General features: G+C 62.1%; 1 protein-coding gene across 1 annotated transcript in view; it reads left to right on the top strand.

Moving 5' to 3' along the window:
• Window positions 1–5,514: 5,514 nt before the first annotated feature.
• Window positions 5,515–19,356, top strand: part of RXRA (retinoid X receptor alpha) — a 42,604-nt gene continuing 28,762 nt past the window's right edge. The window contains exon 1 of the mRNA XM_049774046.1: window positions 5,515–5,606. Within this exon, the coding sequence (XP_049630003.1) occupies window positions 5,579–5,606 (28 nt within the window). The 5' untranslated portion in view covers window positions 5,515–5,578. The remainder of the gene's footprint in view (window positions 5,607–19,356) is intronic.

The raw sequence follows: 19,356 nt of genomic DNA, 5'->3' as shown, positions 1-19,356 counted from the left end.
AGATAAGGGGTGGCAAGGCCCAGAGCTCTTCGGCTGCACTCTACTGAGCACTCTCAGCTGAGTCCAGGTCACCTCAGGGGCTCCTGTGAGCACTCTCATTCGAGTCAGGGTTATCCAGAGACTCCTATAAGCACTCCCAGCTGAATCTCTCATGAGCATTCTCAGCGGGAGTCTTCGATGAGCAATCTTACCTGAGTCCAGGTCAGCTAAGGGACTCTGGTGCTGTCAGACCTCTTAGGGCAGAGCACAGGGGTGGAGGAGACTCCCTCATCTTCCCACAGCCCCTGCACATGTTTCTAGGTCCCAGCCTGCTGAGGGCAGCTGCCTTGGTTTCCAGCCTGGTTCACTTTCTGCAGCCATGAGCAGACACAGGGAAAAGGTTCTAGAATCTCAGCAATGGGCTAGAAGAGGAAATGGAATCTGAGGAGGAAGGCCTTCTTGAGAGATAGTGGTGACGGGGTGCTCCACAGACTAGACTGCATGTACTCTGTGATTGTGCTCCCCTTCACCTCATGTCACTGAACTCCACAACGGAGACACCAACAGCCGTGCAGACCTGTTCTGAGCTTGTGGGTAGCTGGGCCACCCCATTGGGGTGACAGCCCTAAGTCCCAGCCCTGAGGGGGTGATGGCCCTCTGGCCCCTTCACCCTACCCCTACCAAAGATGAATGCCTGAGTCCCTATATGCAGCTGGGCAGGGCTCACACCACACTCAGACCTGCATGCCCACTTGGCCTGGGACCACAGTGGGCGACCCCGTAAGTCCCTGTCTTCACTAGGGCTATGTAGGGGACATCAGATGGGCATCAGCAACCCGGAAATTTCTGGGCACTACAGGGCCTGGGGGTGTTGGCGCAGGCTTGTCCTCAGAACACTCCAGCACCATTCAATTCTCTGCTCAGTCTGGGTCACCTGGGGGTGGTGACTCATCCCCCTGACTCCCTTCACCAGGGGCCACAGAGGCCAGGGCTATGCCTGCAGTGGAAAAGGTGAGGCTGTGGGGTGTGCGGGACACCCCAGAACCCTAGACCCCACCCTCCTGTCCTAGAATAGTGTGTAACTGGAAACACCCAAGAGAAAGTTCTTCCCCCTCCTCCCGCTTGTCCCAGCACCCCTGAGCCACAGGAAAACCCAACTCAGGACTGAGGACATGGGTGTGTGGCTGGATCCGTGTGCAGGCAACGACCCTTAGCTGTACTGGGGACCAAGCCATGGGTGCAGGTGAATCCGTGCAAGCCAGGCAGCTGAACCCAGAACTGAGGTTTGTGGGAGCCATGAATCCTGGGAGCCTGAGGCCAGGGGTTGGGCTCCCAGCAGTGAACACCCTGTGTCGTGTCTTATCTGTCAAGTGAATGTTATTAATCATTTCTCCTTATCTTTATAGGGTCTGGGCAGGCAGGCGTGCGCAGGTGAGATCTCCTGCCTCTCTCCACATTCCCATTCTGTCCCCCAAGTCTCCATGCTGGGCCTCTTGCTCCCTGTAGGAGAGACTGGGGTTCAGAACCAGAGGCCATAGGTCATGCCAGGCTGCATCTCCCCCACTGCCTGCATCTCCCCAGTACCCAGTTTACCAGACACATCTCCCTGGACTCCAGTCTTGGTAACTTCCCTGCACTGTGTGTGTGTGTGTGTGTGTGTGTGTGTGTGTGTGTGTGTGAAGGAGGGGAGATGATCAGCCTCAGGTCAGCAGCAATCTAGGGGTGGCTGCCCTGGGGTCCCCATTGCTGTCCCCAAGAGAGTCTGAGAGCAGAGGGTGGAACATTGTCTGCTAAGAGTCTGAGTGCAGGGTTGAAGCACTGTGTGCTGCAGGTAGCTTTGCTCCCAGAGACCCAGGTCCCCATCTGTGATGGGTGCAGGAGTGAATCCTGAGGGACAGCCCTGTTCTCCCAGGACTATCCCCCCACATCTGGAGCTTCTTCTGGGAACCCTGGGGTTAGGGGCTATCCCAAAGCCTGGCCCTTCCCCACACACCAGCCCCTGCCTGTGGGTCCAGCTCAGGTCTGCTTTGCATAGACCAGCCCCACTTCCCTGGGGCTTCCCCAAAGTTCCTCCAGATGGACAGACCTGTGAGTACCTGTACCAACCCTTCTGCTTGCCTTGGTGCCCCCTGGGAGGAGACACCTGGCTCCTCTCTCCTCCTCTCTCCCCTGCCCCTTCTTTTCTGCCCTCTCCTCTCCACTCCCCCTGTACTCTTTTTTTTTTTTTTTTTTTTTTGTGGTTTTTGGGTCACACCCGGCAGTGCTCAGGGGTTACTCCTGGCTCCATGCTCAGAAATTGCTCCTGGCAGGCACGGGGGACCATATGGGACGCTGGGATTCGAACAGATGACCTCCTGCATGAGAGGCAAACGCCTTACCTCCATGCTATCTCTCAGCCCCCCACCCCCACCCCCTGTACTCTTTTTTTTGTTTTGTTTTGTTTTGTTTTTGGCTCACACCTGGCAGTGCTCAGGGGTTACTCCTGGCTCTGTGCTCAGAAATCGCTCCTGGCAGGCTCGGGGGACCATATGTGATGCGGGGATTCGAACCACCATCCTTCTGCGTCTAAAGCAAAGGCCTTACCGCTATGCTATCTCTCCGGCTCCCTCCCTGTACTTCTTGCCTCCTCTTCCTCTCCCCTCCCCTCTCTCTTGCCCCCCTTCCCCTGCTCCTCCCCTCCTGCCCAGCCCTAGGCTGAGTGGGTGGGGGACTTGTGGCCGGGCTTCTGTTGTCTCAGACCCTGGGCAGTGTGGACACGCCTAGGGCAGAGCTGCCCCGCCTGGCTGCAAGCGGCCTCTCGGGGCACTTGGCCCTGGAGCCCACAGAGACTCAGAGGCTGTGGACAGGGCCCCCAGCAGCTGCATGTGGACACCAGGCCAGGCTACCAGCCTGCCTCTGGCTTAGCCCTGGCCCCGCCTGCAGCACAGGGGTCCCTGGCCCCCGAGAGGTCCAGCAGAGAGGCGTCACGTGGGCCCTCCTTGGGGAAGGTTCTGGAAACAGCTGAGTGTCCTTTGGCCCAGGCAGCCGGGCCTAGAGCAGTGGCTGCCAACAGGCCTCCCTGGTGATGCAGCTCCTGGCTCCTGGGCGGCTCCTGGGCCCAAATGCCGCAGCCTCGGTGAGCGCCTAGCCTCAGTGAGCGCCGTGGGCCGGAGCCAGAGCTGGAGCCGGAGACACACAGCTAGTGTGGGCAGCAAGATGGGGCCACAGCTGAACTGTGTGTGGCTCTGCCCCGGAGAACTAGGGTAGCCAGACACAGGCATAGGGGTACCTATACCTCTCTGGTACCACGGGGTCCCCATTTGTGGGTTCCCGAGTGTGGGGTATGTCTGGGTTTTCCCTGGAAGTGAGGTATCCCATGCTTTTGGAGGACTCAGCCGCCTTTCAGAATCAACCCTCCCCATACCTGGTGTCTCCCCTGCCCTCCTGGAACAAAAACTTTCTCCCTCAGACCCAGCAGCAGTGCTCAAGATACCAGAGGGCAGAGGTGGCCTTGGGGCTGCCCTGTCTATCAGGCTGCCACCAGGGTCCCTATGAGTGTGTCATATCCCCTGGGGGTCTGCAGGGCCCCCATCCTGGGCTCCTAATAACTGTCATAAGAGCATGGTAAGTGCCACTTAGGGTCCCTCCTTCCCCCTCTTATCTCCCCACCTGTCCTGAGTCTTGCCAGGATGGAGGGTGTGGAGGGAAACTAAGGCCGCACTGGCCAGTGTCCAGGCCTGTCCACTGGGAGGGGCATCCATGTAGGCTGGCTCGGGTCATCCCCTCAGGCTTCCTTCCCAGGGTCCGGAGCGCCAGGCTGAGGCCCTGTTTGGAACCACACGCAGCCTGGCTGTCAGAGGAAGAGGAGGGTCCAGGGTCTGGGCTGGTCTCTAGGTCAGCGTGCTCAAGGGCCTGTGGGGGATCTGATCTTACCAGCAGAGGGGCGAGGCTGGAGAGACTCCCCTATGTCCCAGTTAAATGCACCAGGGGCCAGACAGACAGTGCCGCGGAGACAGTGCCGATGCCCAGGGCCTGTGGGTGCCCTCATCGGCTCCTGCTTGTCTGTACATGCCCAGTGTCTCCTGGGCAGGACATCTGAAAAGAGGTGGTGGTACTGGCCAAAGGGAAGCAATAACCATGGGTGGATCTGGGTTTGGGGTACTGAACTCTTGTGGGGGCCAGAGCTGGCCAGGGGCTTTCTGGAGCAGGGTCTACCAAGGTATGAAACAGAACCATCGAGGTGTGACCTAGCTGGGGGCGTGTGTGGGGAGGGAACAGGCCTCCCCAGTCTCTGACTGCTCTGCCCCCAAGTCCTACTGGTTGGGTATGGGCAGAAAGGAGAGGGTCCTAAGCTGGGGTGTGGGTGTGCCTTCCTGCCTAGGGAAGTCAGTCTGTCCTTCCTCGGGTCAGCAGTGGTGGTTCAGGGGGCTTCCCAGCCCACCCCAGCTCCAGGACTCTGGGGGCAGTTCAGCTCTTCTTCCCTGGGCTTTAGGAGAAACTGATCCCTGGTGCCAGAGGTTGCTAGGGTCGGGGCAGAGAAGTCAGCAGCACACACGTTTACATACACACACACATATGCAGAGTCAGGGCCCAAACTCTGAGAGGCAGCGAGATCAGGGACCGCTGGGTGGGTGGGTGGGGGGAACCCCTTTCCCCAGTCTCGTGGGCCCCACGCGCAAGGGTGCCCAGCGGCCTGTTTCCTCTTTGGCCTGGAAATGCATTTGCGTGGGTGGACCAACCCGGGAGAGCTGCCGCAGAGCAGAGGAGACCCCCCAACTGGGAGTCCCGCCTCAGGGTGTCTTTGCCACTAGGGCCGGCCTCAGTTTCCCTGTGTGCCTGGGGAGCACCGCTGGCCGCTTTGTGTGGCCGCACAGACAATGGCCAGGCCGCTCTTGGGCCTTCCTCCCCCTCCCTCTCCTCCTCCCCAACTCCTCCTGCTCCTCCCCATCTCCTCCTCCTGCTCCCCGCTTCCTCCTTCCCCTCCTCCCCATCTCCTCCTGCTCCTCCTCCTCCCTGCGCGGGTTTTGGCAGGCGGGGAGGGACTCGCGCCCCGCCCGCCGCCTCCCACGCCGCCTCCGCGCGGCTCCCGGGACCCCCTGGCGGAGGCAAAGTTGCAAGTTTGTCGGGCGCGCGCCCGGCGGGAGCGGGGCGGGGCGGGGCGGGGCGCCGGGCGCGCGCCCGAGCGTCCGAGCGGCGGGGCGGGGCCTTGGCGGGGGCGTGGCCTTAGGCGCGAGGCTGGGGGCGTGGCCGGGCCGGGCCGGGCCTGAGGGGGCGTGGCCTTCCAGGGGTGGGTGGCGCTGCGCCGAGTCGAGTCTGCGAACGCCCGTCGCGGGGCCCCCACCGGCCCCCTCCACCCGCAGGGGCGGGCACCGCGGCGGCCACTCGGAGCGCAGCGGAGCGGAGCGCCGTGGGCGCGTGCGCGTGCGGCGCGGGGGGCGCGGACGCGGACGCGCGCGGCGCGGCGGCGCGCGGGCACAAGTAGTTTACATTGTTGCGCGACTTTTGCAACAACTCGCCGCGCCGCGGCCTCCGCGCGCCGCCGCCGCCGCCGCCGCCGCCGGCTCCCGCCGCACGGGCCCGGCCGGCCGCGCCGGGGGCCGCCGCGCTTTTTGCAGCCGCCATGGACACCAAGCATTTCCTGCCGCTCGGTGAGTGTCCGGCCGGGGCACGGGACTTGGAGCGCGGGGCGCGTGCCCGGCCCGATCGGGCCCGACCCGGCCCGGCCCGGGAGGCCCCGCGCCCCCTTGGCTCGGCTGCCGTGCGACTTGGGGCAGCCGGGCCGCGCGGGGCGGGGGGCGCCGGGGCAACTTTTCCGAGGCGCGGCGGGCCCGGCCTCCTCCTGCTCCTGCTCCTCCTCCTCCCGGGGCTTCGCTCCTCGGCCTGGCAGCGGCCCCGGGTCCCGGGCGTCCCCCGATCGCGCCGGCGGGGCCGCCCCAGCAACTTGTGCACTCGGGGGCCCGGGGCTGCCGCTGTCCCCCTTGCACAAGGCCGGACCTTCCTCCGGTTGCCCAGCACCGGAGCGCTCGGGCCCGGCCCGGCCCGCTGCCCCGAGGGGCCGACGCCTCCCGGGACTGGCACACCGACCGGCCAGGCCCCGGACGCTGGCCCAGTCCTGGGGCCAGCTGCTGCTGCTCCCCGAAGCTTTCAGGATGTGTGTGTGTCCGACCCGGCACTTGGGGGGATCCCTGGGGTCCGCGGCCCGCTCCTGCCCACCTCCCGTCCGCTGCCCCCCAGTGCCCAGAGCCCCGCCAACTCCAGGCCCGCACCCACTGCGGTGTCCACCCCGCTCCCGGGGGCTCTGGGAGCCGCTGCGAGCCGGCCCCGGGGAGAGGAGGGGGGCGTCCGACTTTATAAATGAGCGCCTGCCCGGGAAGGGTATTCATTTGGCGGCCGAGCCGAGCCGGCAGGCAGCCCGGCTGGCTGGCTGGCTGTCAGGACTGGGTGAAGGATTTGTGCCCTCGTGGAAATTAAAGCAGCTGGTGATGAATGAAGCCCCCCACCACCACTCATTCCCCATTGCCCCCAGCCCCTCCCTGCAAAACGCAGCCTGGGGTGCGTGCAGCTCAGATACCCCGCTTGGTGGTGGGCACACCACTGGTGAAGTTGCAGGTAGGTAGGCTCGTTTGGTTTGCGGGTGTCCACTCACCCCCCAGTCTGTGGGAGGCGGACCAAGTTGGCTGCATCTCGAGGCCTGCCACTGTGTTGAAGCCCCTTGGCTCAGAGCAACCCCACACCCTGGACACCCACTTCACAGATAGGAAAACTGAGCAAGGCTTGGGTCAGAGGGTCCCAGAGTTGGGTTATAGGGCTGAGACTTCTGGCCTCGATATTAGAGTTCGGCTAGGCTCCTTCCTGCCCCTTTGGAGCTCACCCCTCTGTCCACTTACTAAGGCCCTCTGGGGGGGGGGGGAGAAAGACCTGATGGAGCGGTGCTGAGAGGGTGCTGGGAATTGGTTCCCTGAGGGCCCGGCTGTTGTTGGGTGCTTGTGCGAGTTCTCCTAGCGAGGGGCCCAATTCCAGGAGGACTTGTCCAGACTGTCCTGCTGTCTCGGGTCTGCCCACGCCCAGGCCCTGAGCACAGAGTACCGAGTCCCGTGCTGATTGCATACATTTTATTTTATTTTCTGAGCTTGTGACCAGCGAGTTGAAGGTCCACTCAAGTGGCTGTTTGGCCCCAGCCTTTTGTCAACACAGACCTAATCCTTGGGGCGTGGGGGCCAGGTCAGTCTGGACTCGTCCAGACTGGGTGGTCCCTCTCCATGGGGGTGGGGGGTCTGGCCACCCTCAGTGGTAGTAGTGGGGGGTACCCTTAGGCTGTTTCTTCTTCCCTGCATCCTGGCCCTGGAGTCTGGCACGCCTGGCCCAAGACCTGGCCTCACCTGCCCAGTGGCCCTGCCACTGTCACCCAGTGAAGGGCAGGACTGGCCCCGGTCCCCCAGAACCACTATGAGGCTGCAGCTTTCAGCCCAGCACGAAGGGGGCAAGGTGGGCCAGCCGGGAGGCCCAACCTGTGGGAAGCCCCCCACTTCTGGCCAGCTAGCCCCTCACCACGAGGCCATGTGCTTGGAGGGAGGGTGGGCAGGTGAGCGAATGCAGGGGCCTCGCGGGCATGGACATCCCCTTGAGCATGCTGGGGGGGGGGTCCCCCGTGAAACGAGGGTCAGGACTCTCAGGACCCAAAATAGAGCAGGTCCCGGGGCCTCCCGAAATAACAGGGTCACGTGGTTCCCGGGAGGCCAGTCTGGAGGCGCTTGCCCGCAGCTCCAAGTCCTGGACCTGGCACTGAGGCTGTGGGGTGTTTGTTTGGGGAAAGGCGGGGGTGGGGTGGGGGACGTGCTGTTGACCAGTTGACCAGGGACTCGCCTGGGCCGGGAAAACAGCCCCCAGAGGCGGCCTTGGCCTGCCTGCCTGTTACCTGCGCAGACGCCGGGCTTGGTCCCTGACCCGTGCTGGCTGGACTTGGGGAGGGGGTGGAGCTGTGGCCACCAGCTCATCCAGCTGTTTTCATCCTTCAGGGCCACACCTTCAGGGATGGCTTTGGGGGGACTCCTGTATTGGGGAGGGAACTGTGTTCCTTCTGTGTGGTTATGCAGATGGAGGGGGGGGACAGAGAGGAGTTTTGGGGTCATCTGCTTCTGCCCATGCAGGGGGGGAGTAGCTGGGCCGGGCCTGGCTGGGTTGGTGGTATTGCCCGCCACCTGGCTGCTCTGGGTTCCCGCGGGCAGGTTCCAGGCTGCAGGGCCGAGACCCACAAGTTGGGACCTGCCCTGTGTGCACCCTTAGGAGCTTGTCTGGGAGGCGCTGGCTGGCCGGCCTGGCTGGGCCCAGACGTTTCTTCCCGCCAGGGTCTGGGTTTGTGGGGTGGACAGGGACAGGACCAGGGGTAAACGCTGGCATCCATAGAAGCAGGTCAATGTAGGGGTTGCTCCTGGGGGCGTGGGAGGGTCACCAGCCTCTCTTCGCCCCTGGCCCTTTCTCGTTTTCTCATTCTCTTGTCCCCCAGTGAGACCTCCTCAGTCACTTGCTCCCCCGTATTCTCTGTGATGGCTTCTGGGGACTCTGTGACTGACTCCCTCCTGACGGTGTCTCCTTTCCTGGGTCCCAGCTAGGGTCGCGGGGGTCAAGGTCAATCTCAGGGCCCTGCTGCTGGGGCCTGTGTCCCCCCGACCTCGGATGCGAGAAACACACAGAGCGCCCGATGTTCTGAGCAGTTGTGCCCAGCACTGCCCAGACAGGGAAATTGCACCCTAGAGTTACAAAGCAATTGTCTGGCTCGGCAGCCGAACGGGCGTGAAATGGAGCAGAAAGCAGGCCGGCAGTGTGGGGCTGGCCGCGGGCTCTGGCCGCTGTGCTCAGGGCCCTGTTCCACTCACTGCCACCTCCCTGTGCCCCTGCTCCTGTGTCTCTGGGTCCCTGCGTCCCCGCTTGCCTGGGTATGCGAATAGGGTGGAGGGCCATGGAGGCTGCTCACCTGGCTTCCTCCTGGGCTTCGGACCCTGCCTGCCCAGTTTCTCTTTTCCCTCCTGGCTGCTCCAGTGGGGAGGTCACTAGGCTGGCCGCTGGGCACCTGCTCTGGCCCCAGTCTGACCTTCCAGCACCCGGGAGCGGCCCTTGGGGGACTGTCCCTTGCTCCTGCCCTGGCTATTCCAGTCTGGGCCAGAATCAGGCTCCAGGTGGGGGCTGTCCTCTCTCCCTGCGTCCCTTTGATTCTCACAACTGCTTTGGAAACTCTCACTGGGCCCCCTGGAGTGGCCATGGTTCCGTGCAGCTGTGGACGGGAGTGGAGACCCCTGACCCCTTGCCCAGGCTGCCCCATGGGCGGGCGGCAGAGGCGGCTGCCCCGAGTGGGGCGAGGCGTGTCCGAGGGCACCACCCTGGGCCTCGGGGCAGGGCGTGCTCAGGCATGAGCACTGGGGATCACACACGTCTCTCAGGCACACGTGATTGTGCCGCATGGGCTCACGTGTCCATACGTGTCCACACATGCATGCATGACATGGAGCACATGCACACAAACAGATGCCTCACGCGCAGACACATGGGCCCGCAGGGTGTTCAGACATAACAAATGCTTGCGCACACTGATGAACATGTGGGTTTCTACACGGACACTCATACACAGGAATACACGTGTGCTCAAATGCACACGCAGACACAGGTGAATGTACTGACACATGCAAATACACATGCTCATCTGAACACACATACACTCACACGCATAAAGACCACAAAACACGCTCTTACACACATTCAGATATCCTCACATGGACAGACAGGCTCACGCTCTCCCTCCAGGCCTGCTTGGTTGGGCTCGCTGCCTGTGGGGTACCACTGGGGTCCTCGAAGGTGGGCGGAGGCACTGGACACTGTCGTTCAGCCCCAGAGCCAGAGTGTGTCTGGAAGCTCCCAGACCAGGGTTATCTCCTGGCCCACGGGTGCACCCCCGAGCTGGGCTGTGTATGGGCTGGGGGCGAGCAAGGGCCTTAGTGTAGCTGTCCTTAGTTCCTGTGTGGACATTTCCAGGCTGGCTGTGGGGGTGCTCCACCTGCCCAGGTCCTGGCTCGTGTGTTAGGAGAGGGGTTCATCCAAGATCCCCTGCTAGTGGGGGGTAGAGGGAGAGCTCTAGGGTCTGCACTGCCCTGGGTCTCTGGGACCTGGGGACGCTCACCCTGCTCATGGCCCTGAGCGCCAGCTATGAGTCTATGGGCTGGACACCTACTCCTGGGCCCACTTTGAGGTATCAGCCCTTTCCTGGCTGTGGCTTTCCCAGTCTCTTCCTGCCCTTTTCACCGCTTCAGAACCTCAGCACCACAGAAGGCGCTATGTGCAGGGGATAGACCCTGGGTGGGACCTGTGTCCCCAGCACTACATGCGGGAGGACAGCAAGGTCCAGCCAGCCATGACCCAGAGCTGGGCAAGTCCCTCCTGCCCAGACCTGCCGGGTGTAGCGGCCAAATCTGTGCTCAGATCCGGGACCCGCAGCTTCCCGGTTCTACCCTTAGACCTCACTGGTGTGGCCAGGCAGTGAGTGCTGTCTCTGGGCAGGGGCTATGGCTACGGGGCCTCTTGTCCAGGCCCCGGTCTGTGTCATGTGGAAACGGGACGTCAGTGGCGCTGCCGAGAGCTGCTGGGGCCTTGGTGGACTCTGGCCTCTAAGGGGTTTTGGGGGACAAATAGGAGTTGGTTTTGGGCTGCTGATGGATTGGAATCCGAAGTCTAAGGAGGCAAAGGGTGCAGGAGGCAGCCCAGGTGGGCTTGTGGGGGGGGGGTTTGAGGGTGGCCCGCTAGTTTCTGGCAGGGGGCCAGGCCCCTGTGCTCACAGAGTCCCCAAGAGGATCCGCTCAGTGAGGCTGAGCCTGGGACCCTTAGGGCCTGTTTCCCATGGACTCAGGACCCTGACCTTGGCCTGCCAGGCCTGGGGTGTTCACCTCCCCCTGCACCCCTTAATTCATTCAGGCCCTGGGGTACATGGCCTTCCTTGGGTCTGTCACTGGGTGGGGCAGTGGGGGTCCCTTCCCCAGCATGTCTGTGTCTCCCCATGTCCCTCCCTGCCTCTAAGGGGCCCCTTCAGCCTGGCTGGGGAAAAAAGTTCTGAGGCCGGGCTGGGCCAGGCCAGAGTCCACAGGGGGTGCGACGGCCGCCCCACCCTGCGCCTGGACTTTCGGCTCTTGCCCGGCCGGCCGGGGCCAAGGTCTGCAGGGCGGGGCAGACCGGGCACTAGGTGGGCAGGGGGCAGTTGTTTCAGTCTCAGCCCTCCACAGTGCTGGAACCCAAAGCCGGGGGACCCTCCCCCCCAGTCCCCTAGTGTGACTGAGGAGGTGGCATCAGGGAGCACCGGGTTCAGGCTGGGGGTGGGCATGCCAGCTGCAGAAAAGGGACATCATGAGAAATTCTAGAGGCTGAGGAGCTGGAGCACCCCAGCCCTGGTCCCTCCTTTCTTTTTTTTTTTTTTTTTTGGTTTTTGGGCCACACCCGGTGACGCTCAGGGGTTACTCCTGGCTATGCGCTCAGAAGTTGCTCCTGGCTTGGGGGACCATATGGGATGCCGGGGGATCGAACCGCGGTCCGTCGTAGGCTAGCGCAGGCAAGGCAGGCACCTTACCTCTTGCACCACCGCCCGGCCCCTGGTCCCTCCTTTCAAGCCCTGCTGTGGTTTCTTTTCTTTGTTTTGGTTTTGGGGCCACACCTGGCAGTGCCCAGCAGTTATTCCTGGCTCTGTGCTCAGAAATCACTGAGGCCATATGGGATGCCGGGGATTAAACCCAGGTCAGTCGTGTGCAAGCCCTCCAGGCTGTCGCTCCAGCCCTGCCGTAGTCTGTTTCACCGGTAACCCTGGAGTGGTGCCATCTGTGTTCAGGCGGGTGCAATCCTGGGGCCCCCAGCTTTCTGCTTTACTTGTTGCCCAGATGAGCCAGTGCCACTGTGCACTTGTGGCCAGATGTGTGGTCTGAGCCCTGTGCTGGCCTGGCTCCTCTGTTGAGCCATAGTGGGGCGGAGGGCAGAGGTCAGGGGTCAGAGGGCAAGCATGACTTCATGGTTCCCAGCAGGCTGCCCATCCACCACTGTTCTCTGTCCGTCTAGCCATGAGACGCTTATTAGCCAGCAACACTGTTGGGTGCTGGGTTTAGGGTGCTGGTCCGAAGGAATGGGGGTGCTTCAGTGGTGTCTCCTAGGCCTGCTGGATCTTCCCTCAGTTTGGTCATCATCAGAAGGGGGCCAATTGTGTGGTTTGTAGCTAGCGTGGATGGGGCAGGCTGTCCACCCCTGCCCTAGCTTGGGGTGAGGAAGGGGGCACAGGAGGAAGAGGAGGTGGGAGGAGGAGGGAGTAGGAGGAAACGGTACTAGTGGATCTTGGGCAGGATCTTGGTCACTCTGCAGTGGGTTCTGAGGGCTGCATAGGAGTTCGAAAGGCATGTCAGTGCTGCTGCCTTCTTCCTGCTTGTAGTTTCTTCTTAGTATTGGGTTCCACGCCCAAAGGTGCTTGGGGCTGAAACTTGGGGTGACTCACCTGCAGGATTACCTAAAGGGCTTCTTCAGAGCCCCCCTCATGACAGCCCCTGACCTGTGGTACCCAGAACTCAGGCCATGCCCTGGACTGCCCGGGCAGGGAGGATGTGAGAGCAGAGGCAGAAGGATGACAGAGGTTGGGCAGGAGGCGAGAGGTGGGCACCCTATGGCAGGCTAAGGGACTTGCCCGCAGTACAGGCTTGGGAAGGGGGCCAGATCTGGTACCACTGGGGAGGGGGCAGGGCATGACTGTGGCCCAGGGATGGTGCCAGAGCCGGTAGCCAGGAGTGGTGGTGACACTGGGTACGGTTCAGGCACATGCTCCCAGGGGCGCATCAGGACCGGCTCACTTATGCCTCATCCCTGTGGCTCTGCCCAGTCACGCTAGATCAGGGGTCTCAAACTCAATTTACCTGCGGGCCGCAGGAGGCAAAGTCGGGGTGATCCTTGAGTGCAAAGTCAGTTGTAAGCCTTGAACATTGGGGGGTGTGACCCAAACAACTAAAACAAAACAAAACAAAAAAGATTCCTCAAGGGCAGGGCCACAAAACGTTGTACGGAGGGCTGTCTGTGGTCCTCGGGCCGTGAGTTTGAGACCCCTGCGCTAGATGCTTCAGCCGGACCCCCAGATCTGCCCAGAGCACGTGCTGGGGCCATGCTGAGCTGGGCCTTGGGGCCCTGTAGGTGCCCTTGGGTGAGACCTGGGCACTGGGTATCTGTGGCTCTGTTGGCCACTGGACATTGGGCTCCTTTCCCCGTGCTGACAGGATGGGGTTCTAGGTTGGAATGCCCCCTTCTGGGCTAGGACCTGCAGCTGGGGGAATGGGGGTCCTGGGCTGTCCTGACCTATAGCTGAGAGGTGTCAGGGGCTGCACCCCTCCCCATTAGAGATTATTTTCCCAGCACCCCATGTGCAGCAGGGGTGTCTCCATGGGGAGCTCATTTGCTTCCTGCAGCAGCCACCTGCACTCCCTGCTGCTCCTCTTCCTCACATAAGTGTGAGCTTGTGTGTGAAGGTGCAAATGAGTGAGCGTGTGTGTATGTCTGAGCGCACGAGCATGTGTGAGCATGTGTGCAAAAGTCGGAGCCCGTGTGTGTGTGTGTTTATGCACAGATTTGAGTGAGTGTCCAGATGTTTATGCAGGAGCGTACATGAGTTTGAGCATGTGCGTATGAATGCGAGATACATACACGTATATGACTTGGAGCATCTGTGCATGAGTGTGCACGAGCCAGTGTCTATGTGTGAAGGCATGAGATGATCATGAGTGTGAGCATGTGCGCAAGAGTGAGTATACATACACGAGTACATATGACTATGCGTGTGTGTGTGTGTGTGTGTGCGTGCGCGCACACGCACAGGTCTGCCTGCCTGTGGGTGCTGGGTGCTCTGCATTCCCAGGCGGTAGTTGGCAGAGGCAGGGGCTGCTACAGAGCAAGTGGGTGAGTGGGTGGCAGGGGGTGGTGAAGGTTGAGTCTGAGCCTTTGTGGGACGCGGGTCCTAGAAGTCCTCGAAGTCGGAAGGAAGCCCACAGGAGCTCCGCATGCAGACTGACTGCCCGCTGGAGGTAGGGACGCTGGGCACAGCCAAGGTGCTCTGGCCACTCATCCCGTGCCTTCTGGTTGTCCCTCCCTGGGCCACTGCACACGCTGGGGGCCGCCTGGGAAGGGGCAGGAAGGACGGAAGCCGTTTCCTTCGATTGTGCGCGTGGGTGGGGGGTGGGGGCACCGCTTGGGCCCTGTGGGTTCCAGGCTCTGCTGTCCTGAAGGGTCTGGGGGGGGTGCGAGTGGCAGTGGGGCTGATGGGAGGGGGTGCTGGCCCGGTACTGGGTGAGGGGGCCGATCATCGGGCTTGTTGGCTCTGGGCACTGGGCTCAGGTGGATCTGGACAGGGCAGCTCTGGGCTCAGGGCTCTCTCTGTTGGATTTGGGCTCCTTTGGCTCTGGTGGGTCCTGGGTGCATCCTATCCAGGAATCACCCAGCTAGCGGCCAGGACTCCCACACTCCCACACGGAGCTGAGCCGTCCAGCCGATGAGAGGCCCGTTTCCGACCCCGGCAGCCAGGCTGGAGCGATCTAATTTTTATTTCCTATTTTTACTTCCCCGTTGGCTCCTTTTAGCAACCCAGGGAGGGAGGCCTCCGCCCTCCAGTCTCCATGGGCTTCCTGGCAGGGTGTGTGTGGGGGGGCCAGAACCCATGTGGCTTCCCAGGGTCTGTCCACTGCATCATGCCTGGCTGGTGGTGGAGGATGAGGGACTGGAGGTGGGAAGGGCCTGGATCAGGCTAAGAAGACCTGCTCAGGGTGGGGAGTACAGGCTGGTGAGAGGCAGGCACTATGGTGCATTTGGGAGTGAGAGGTCCCAGTGTCTTTGGGGGCAGTCAGGGTTAGCGCCTAGTATGGGCAGTGGGTTTTGTGTGTCCTGGGAGACTCACACTTGGTGCCGGACCCCCGGGGGTAGCGTCTTACAGACAAGGAATGCAGGGTACTGTGGGGTCTCAGTCTAGCCCCACAGGGATCCTCTGGGTGTTAGATAGTGGGGAGTCCATTGGTACAGGGGCAGTGCAGAGAAAAGTGCTCTTAGTGGACTCACTTCTGTGCACTCGACTCTCCCTCTGTGCCGCTGCCACTTGGGGGCCCGCCCGGGGTTGTGGCTTTGGAGCCAAGTGGGGTGGGCACAGCCCAAGAAACCAGGCCCACTGGGGAGCCTGGGGTAGATTCTGGGCCTAGGGGAGCTGGTGGCAGTGAGGGACCGCTGAAACCTCCACAGGCCCCAGCTTTGCTCCAAAGGCCACCCAGTCCTGGCCACAGTCTGGCCTCCTCCCTGTGAGTGTTCTGGGGACACTGGGGGGCACGTGGGCCCCCAGGCAGTTGCTGATCCCAGATGAGAGCCCGGACCGCAGCCCCCGAGGTTGGGGGGCTATTCCTGGAGGCGCCCTGGGATGGCCCTCACCTTCCATCCATCGAGGCTGGGCCATGCTGGCCCTCCCTGCGCTAGTCACAGGGAGCCTGCTGGGCGGGCGGGGTCTCCTCACTGGGCACTGAGCTGCAGAAGGGTGGGGGCAGTCCAGCCTCATGGCTGCTTTGGTCCGAGGCCTGGGCGGGGCCTGATATCCAGGTGGGTCGGTCCTTGCTGGGGGCCTCTTGTGACTCCTGTCAGCCCCTAACAGCCCAGCCCAGCCATGAGTGATGTTGTCTGCACTTGCCTCAGCCTTTGGAACTGTGGGAAAGGGCATCCACTGCCCACTTCCTCCCAGAGCCCATGAGCACCTGACAGGCTGCTGTCCACCTCCCTGACACCTGCCCTGGGCAATTTGGGGGAGTCCCACAGAATCCCTGATCATTTCTTCATGTCAAGGGGGTCTGGGTGGGGACGGGTCCTAGGTGGGGTTCTTGGGACTGACTGGGCACCTGACTCAGCTACAGCGAGGATATTTGTAGCTTTCTCCACAAACCCCTGATTTCTCACGAGGTGGAAGCGGTACTTGCCCACTGGGCTCTGGGGTCACTTGTGCCCAGTGGCCTCTCGGACTTTATCAGTTGCTTTCATGAAACCTCCTTCAGGCAGCTCTCCTGGGTTAGTCCTCAGCTGCCCAGCTCTGAGGACAGTGCTTGCTGTCCTATTGTCACCAGGTCAGTGAGGATGGGGACTCAGGGCCCTCCTCACCATTGGGCTAATCCCCCCACCCCCACCCCGACTTGAATTGATGAGCAGTAGGCGGAGCGAGGTGGGCATGACTGCTGGGCCAGCCTGAAGACGGGGATCAGCTGCAGCATTTTGGGTTCAGGCATTAGGCACACTGGGCTTTGTCTAGGGGGTGCGGCATTCCTACTAGGGACACTGGGACCCATTTCAGCTTGGGCACATGGTGAGCTCAGGCAGATGAGGGGACTGTCCTGAGCCTTTGTTGAGGAGAAACTGAGGCGGGGTGCACGGCCTTGGGACAGACTTGGGGGCTTCCGCTCCAGCTATACCTGCATAGAACCCTAAGAAGGGTTCCAGCCACAGGAAAGATCCCAGGAGCTCACTAGAAATGAAGATGGTGGGGGTCCCTCAGAGGTTGGTGATTTTCTGCATTTCCCGGTAGCTGTGTAAGTGGTGGTGGGACCCCGTGTTACCCTTCCCCATCACTCCCCTTACCCCTTAGGACCTGGGCATAGTGGTCAGTCTTGGGGGGGGGCGCTGGAGCTGAGGGATCAGAGTAGCCTGGGAAGTGGGGGGAGTGCCTGTGGAAAGACTGAGGCCAATAGGGGACCAGGGTTTCTGGGGCTGTCTAGAGGCATTTGGAGGCTGAGGGGACAGGGTGGGGATGGCACCTGGGTGGCGAGGCTGTGGGGGGCCTGCAGGTGTGGGAAAGGGGCACAGGGCCTCTGGGAGTGGGCTGAGGTTGGGCTAAGGCTGAATGTTTTGTGTGCAGGAGTTCCTGGGTGGGGTGGATAGGAGTAGTGTGTGTGGATGAGGGTAGTGGGCCCCTGTGGACAAGCAGAACTGGCCCTGGCCTGGCCTGACAATGCCCTTCCTTCCTTAGAATCCCTTCCTGTACTTTGGGGGGGCTAGTTCTGCACCCCCAAATTCATTAGATCTGGCTTGGCCCGAGGGAGGCCAGCCAGGGTGCTTGGTACTGACTGGCGGCTGGAGTAGGAGGCTGCAGGAGCTGGCAGGGGTGGGGAGTGGAGACGTGGAGGTGGAGGGTCCCAGGCATGCCCACTGCCCCCAATTCTTGGAGACCCTTCTGCTGCCTGCTGGGCACCTTCTGCAGGGACCCCTGTTTAGGGGCTGGTTGGGCCATTGCTGCCAGCCCCCGCTGGGCCCTTGGGGGTGACGGTGGAGGAGAGTAGGGGTGCCTGCCAGACCCTGGGACTGTGTTCCACCTCCTTCCTGCCTTCAGGTCTGGAGGTCTGTCCCAGCTGTGGCTTCGCTGCATCATGCCCCCGAATCTCAGGCCATGTGAGGTACCTGGGAACGAGCCTCTGGACAAGGCTGTGTGACCGGTGGGGTCACACCCACTGTTCCTCTGCTCTATGTTCTGCCCCCTCAGGCTCTGTGCATAGGCAGTGTGTGAAGCAGAAGCGTAGCAGGCCCCACTGGGCTTCTGGGTCTCAGTTTCTCAGTGCGGGTGGCCCAAGGGATATGTGTGCTCAGGGCTGCTCCCTGGGGGCCATGGGAGCACCTGGAGTGGTGTATGGCCCCCAGCCCAGGGTCACCCTGCAGGCTTGAGGCCCCCACCATGCACTCTGCCGTGTTGAGGGGACCTTGGCAGAGTAGGTGGGAGGAGGTGGGGGAGCATGGGGCAGCTGTGTGTGGACATTTTCCTGCTGTGGGGGGTCCGTGAGTGAGGTCGGTGCCCCCACTTTGTACTCTGTCATCTCGTTCTGGCTCTGGGACTCAGAGGTGCTTCCTTCCTACAGCCCGACCCACCACCCGCAGTGAATATTTCATCAGTGAAACTCTAGCAGTCTAATAGGTCAGGGTGGGGGAGCCTGTTATGTCCTGCAGGGGTGCGGGAGCCGTCCTGCAGGGGTGAGTGAGGACGTCTTTGCTATCCTGCAGGGCTAGGTGAGGGCACCTGCTCTGTCCTGAAGTAGTGAGGGTGCCTGCTCCATTCTGCAGGGGTGAAAGCACTTGTTTGTCCTGCAGGGGTGAGTAAGGGCTCCGATTCCATCCTGTAGCGGTGGGTGTGGGCATTTGGTCTGTCCTGCCGGGGTGAGTGAAGGTGCTTGTTCTGTCCTGCAGGTGTGGGGTGCTTTGTGGTATCTGCCTGCACTTGGGAGTAGTGCTTCCCCCCAGCTGGGTGGGAGCCGGGCGGGAGCAGGGGTGCATCCATCTGGGCTTGTGGCCTGTGTCATTGCTGGTGCCCTCTCTAGGTGTGCTGGGGTGTGGGGATGCAGAGGGCCCGGGAGTCCCACCTGAGGCTCAGGCTTAGCTGTGCTGCCTGACCCCCTCTTCAGCCCGGCCTGTCTGTCTCTCCCCTCAGCGCTGCCTGTTTCTCCTCATCTCTTCCTCTCCTTAGACCTGCTGGCCAGTGTTGGACGGTATGAGGCCCAGTGTGGAGCCCACCATTTCAGCTCCCACAGGTCCCCAAGAGGGGCTCTATTCAGTGCTGTCCCGCAAGGCGCCTTCCCCAGGAAGCTGAGTCAGGCGGGCATCTGATTGGGGACGTGGTTTTCACAGTGTCTTAGGCTCAGGGCCCGGGATAGCTCATCTCCTCTCCTGGGTGCCCCTGGGGTGTGAGCCCAATCCTGAGTAGCTCTGCGGCTTCTGTGGGCCACCTGGGGGTTGACTTGTGGTCTGGACCTGGCTGGGCCCTGAGGGGAGGAGTGGGGAGAGGTGAGGTAGGGTCAGTGAGCTTCCCTCAAACCTTCAGGGGGACGGGTGGCTGCTTGGTGGGGTGTTGGGAGGTCCCACCCACCCACCCCAAGGAGCTACAGAAGGTCCTGTATGCACGTGTGTGAGCATCTGTGTGCATGACAGGGGGCGAAACCTATCATGCATATCGGGCGTGTGCTTGTGTTTGTGTAGTATGAGGCACGTGTGTGCTGGTGTGTCATTGCTCGTGTGTGTGTGTGAGCACGCGTGTTGCATGCGCGTGTCTATATCCAGCCCTTCCTCACTCGCTGACTCATGGCCGGAGCCTGTGGTCGGGCCGGGACCCGCCCCCCACGGTCAGCAGGTTTGCCTGTGTGGCTCCACCTGGGTGCTGGGTGCTGGGTGCGGGGGCTCGAGCCCTGCAGGGCTGTGGGCCTGGGCCGGGGCATGAGTCAGCGCCAGGCCGGCTGCACCTGTTGGGTGAGCCCGGCCACCTGTGGCCCCAGATTCCTGCTCTGCCTGGGGCTGCCTGCTACGCGCTCGCTGATGGGGGGGAGCAGTGCCTAAGCTTCGCTGTGTACCCCC

Source organism: Suncus etruscus, chromosome 5 (assembly GCF_024139225.1).
Source record: "Suncus etruscus isolate mSunEtr1 chromosome 5, mSunEtr1.pri.cur, whole genome shotgun sequence".
Taxonomy (NCBI): domain Eukaryota; kingdom Metazoa; phylum Chordata; class Mammalia; order Eulipotyphla; family Soricidae; genus Suncus; species Suncus etruscus.
This window is presented reverse-complemented; position numbering and strand designations above follow the sequence as displayed.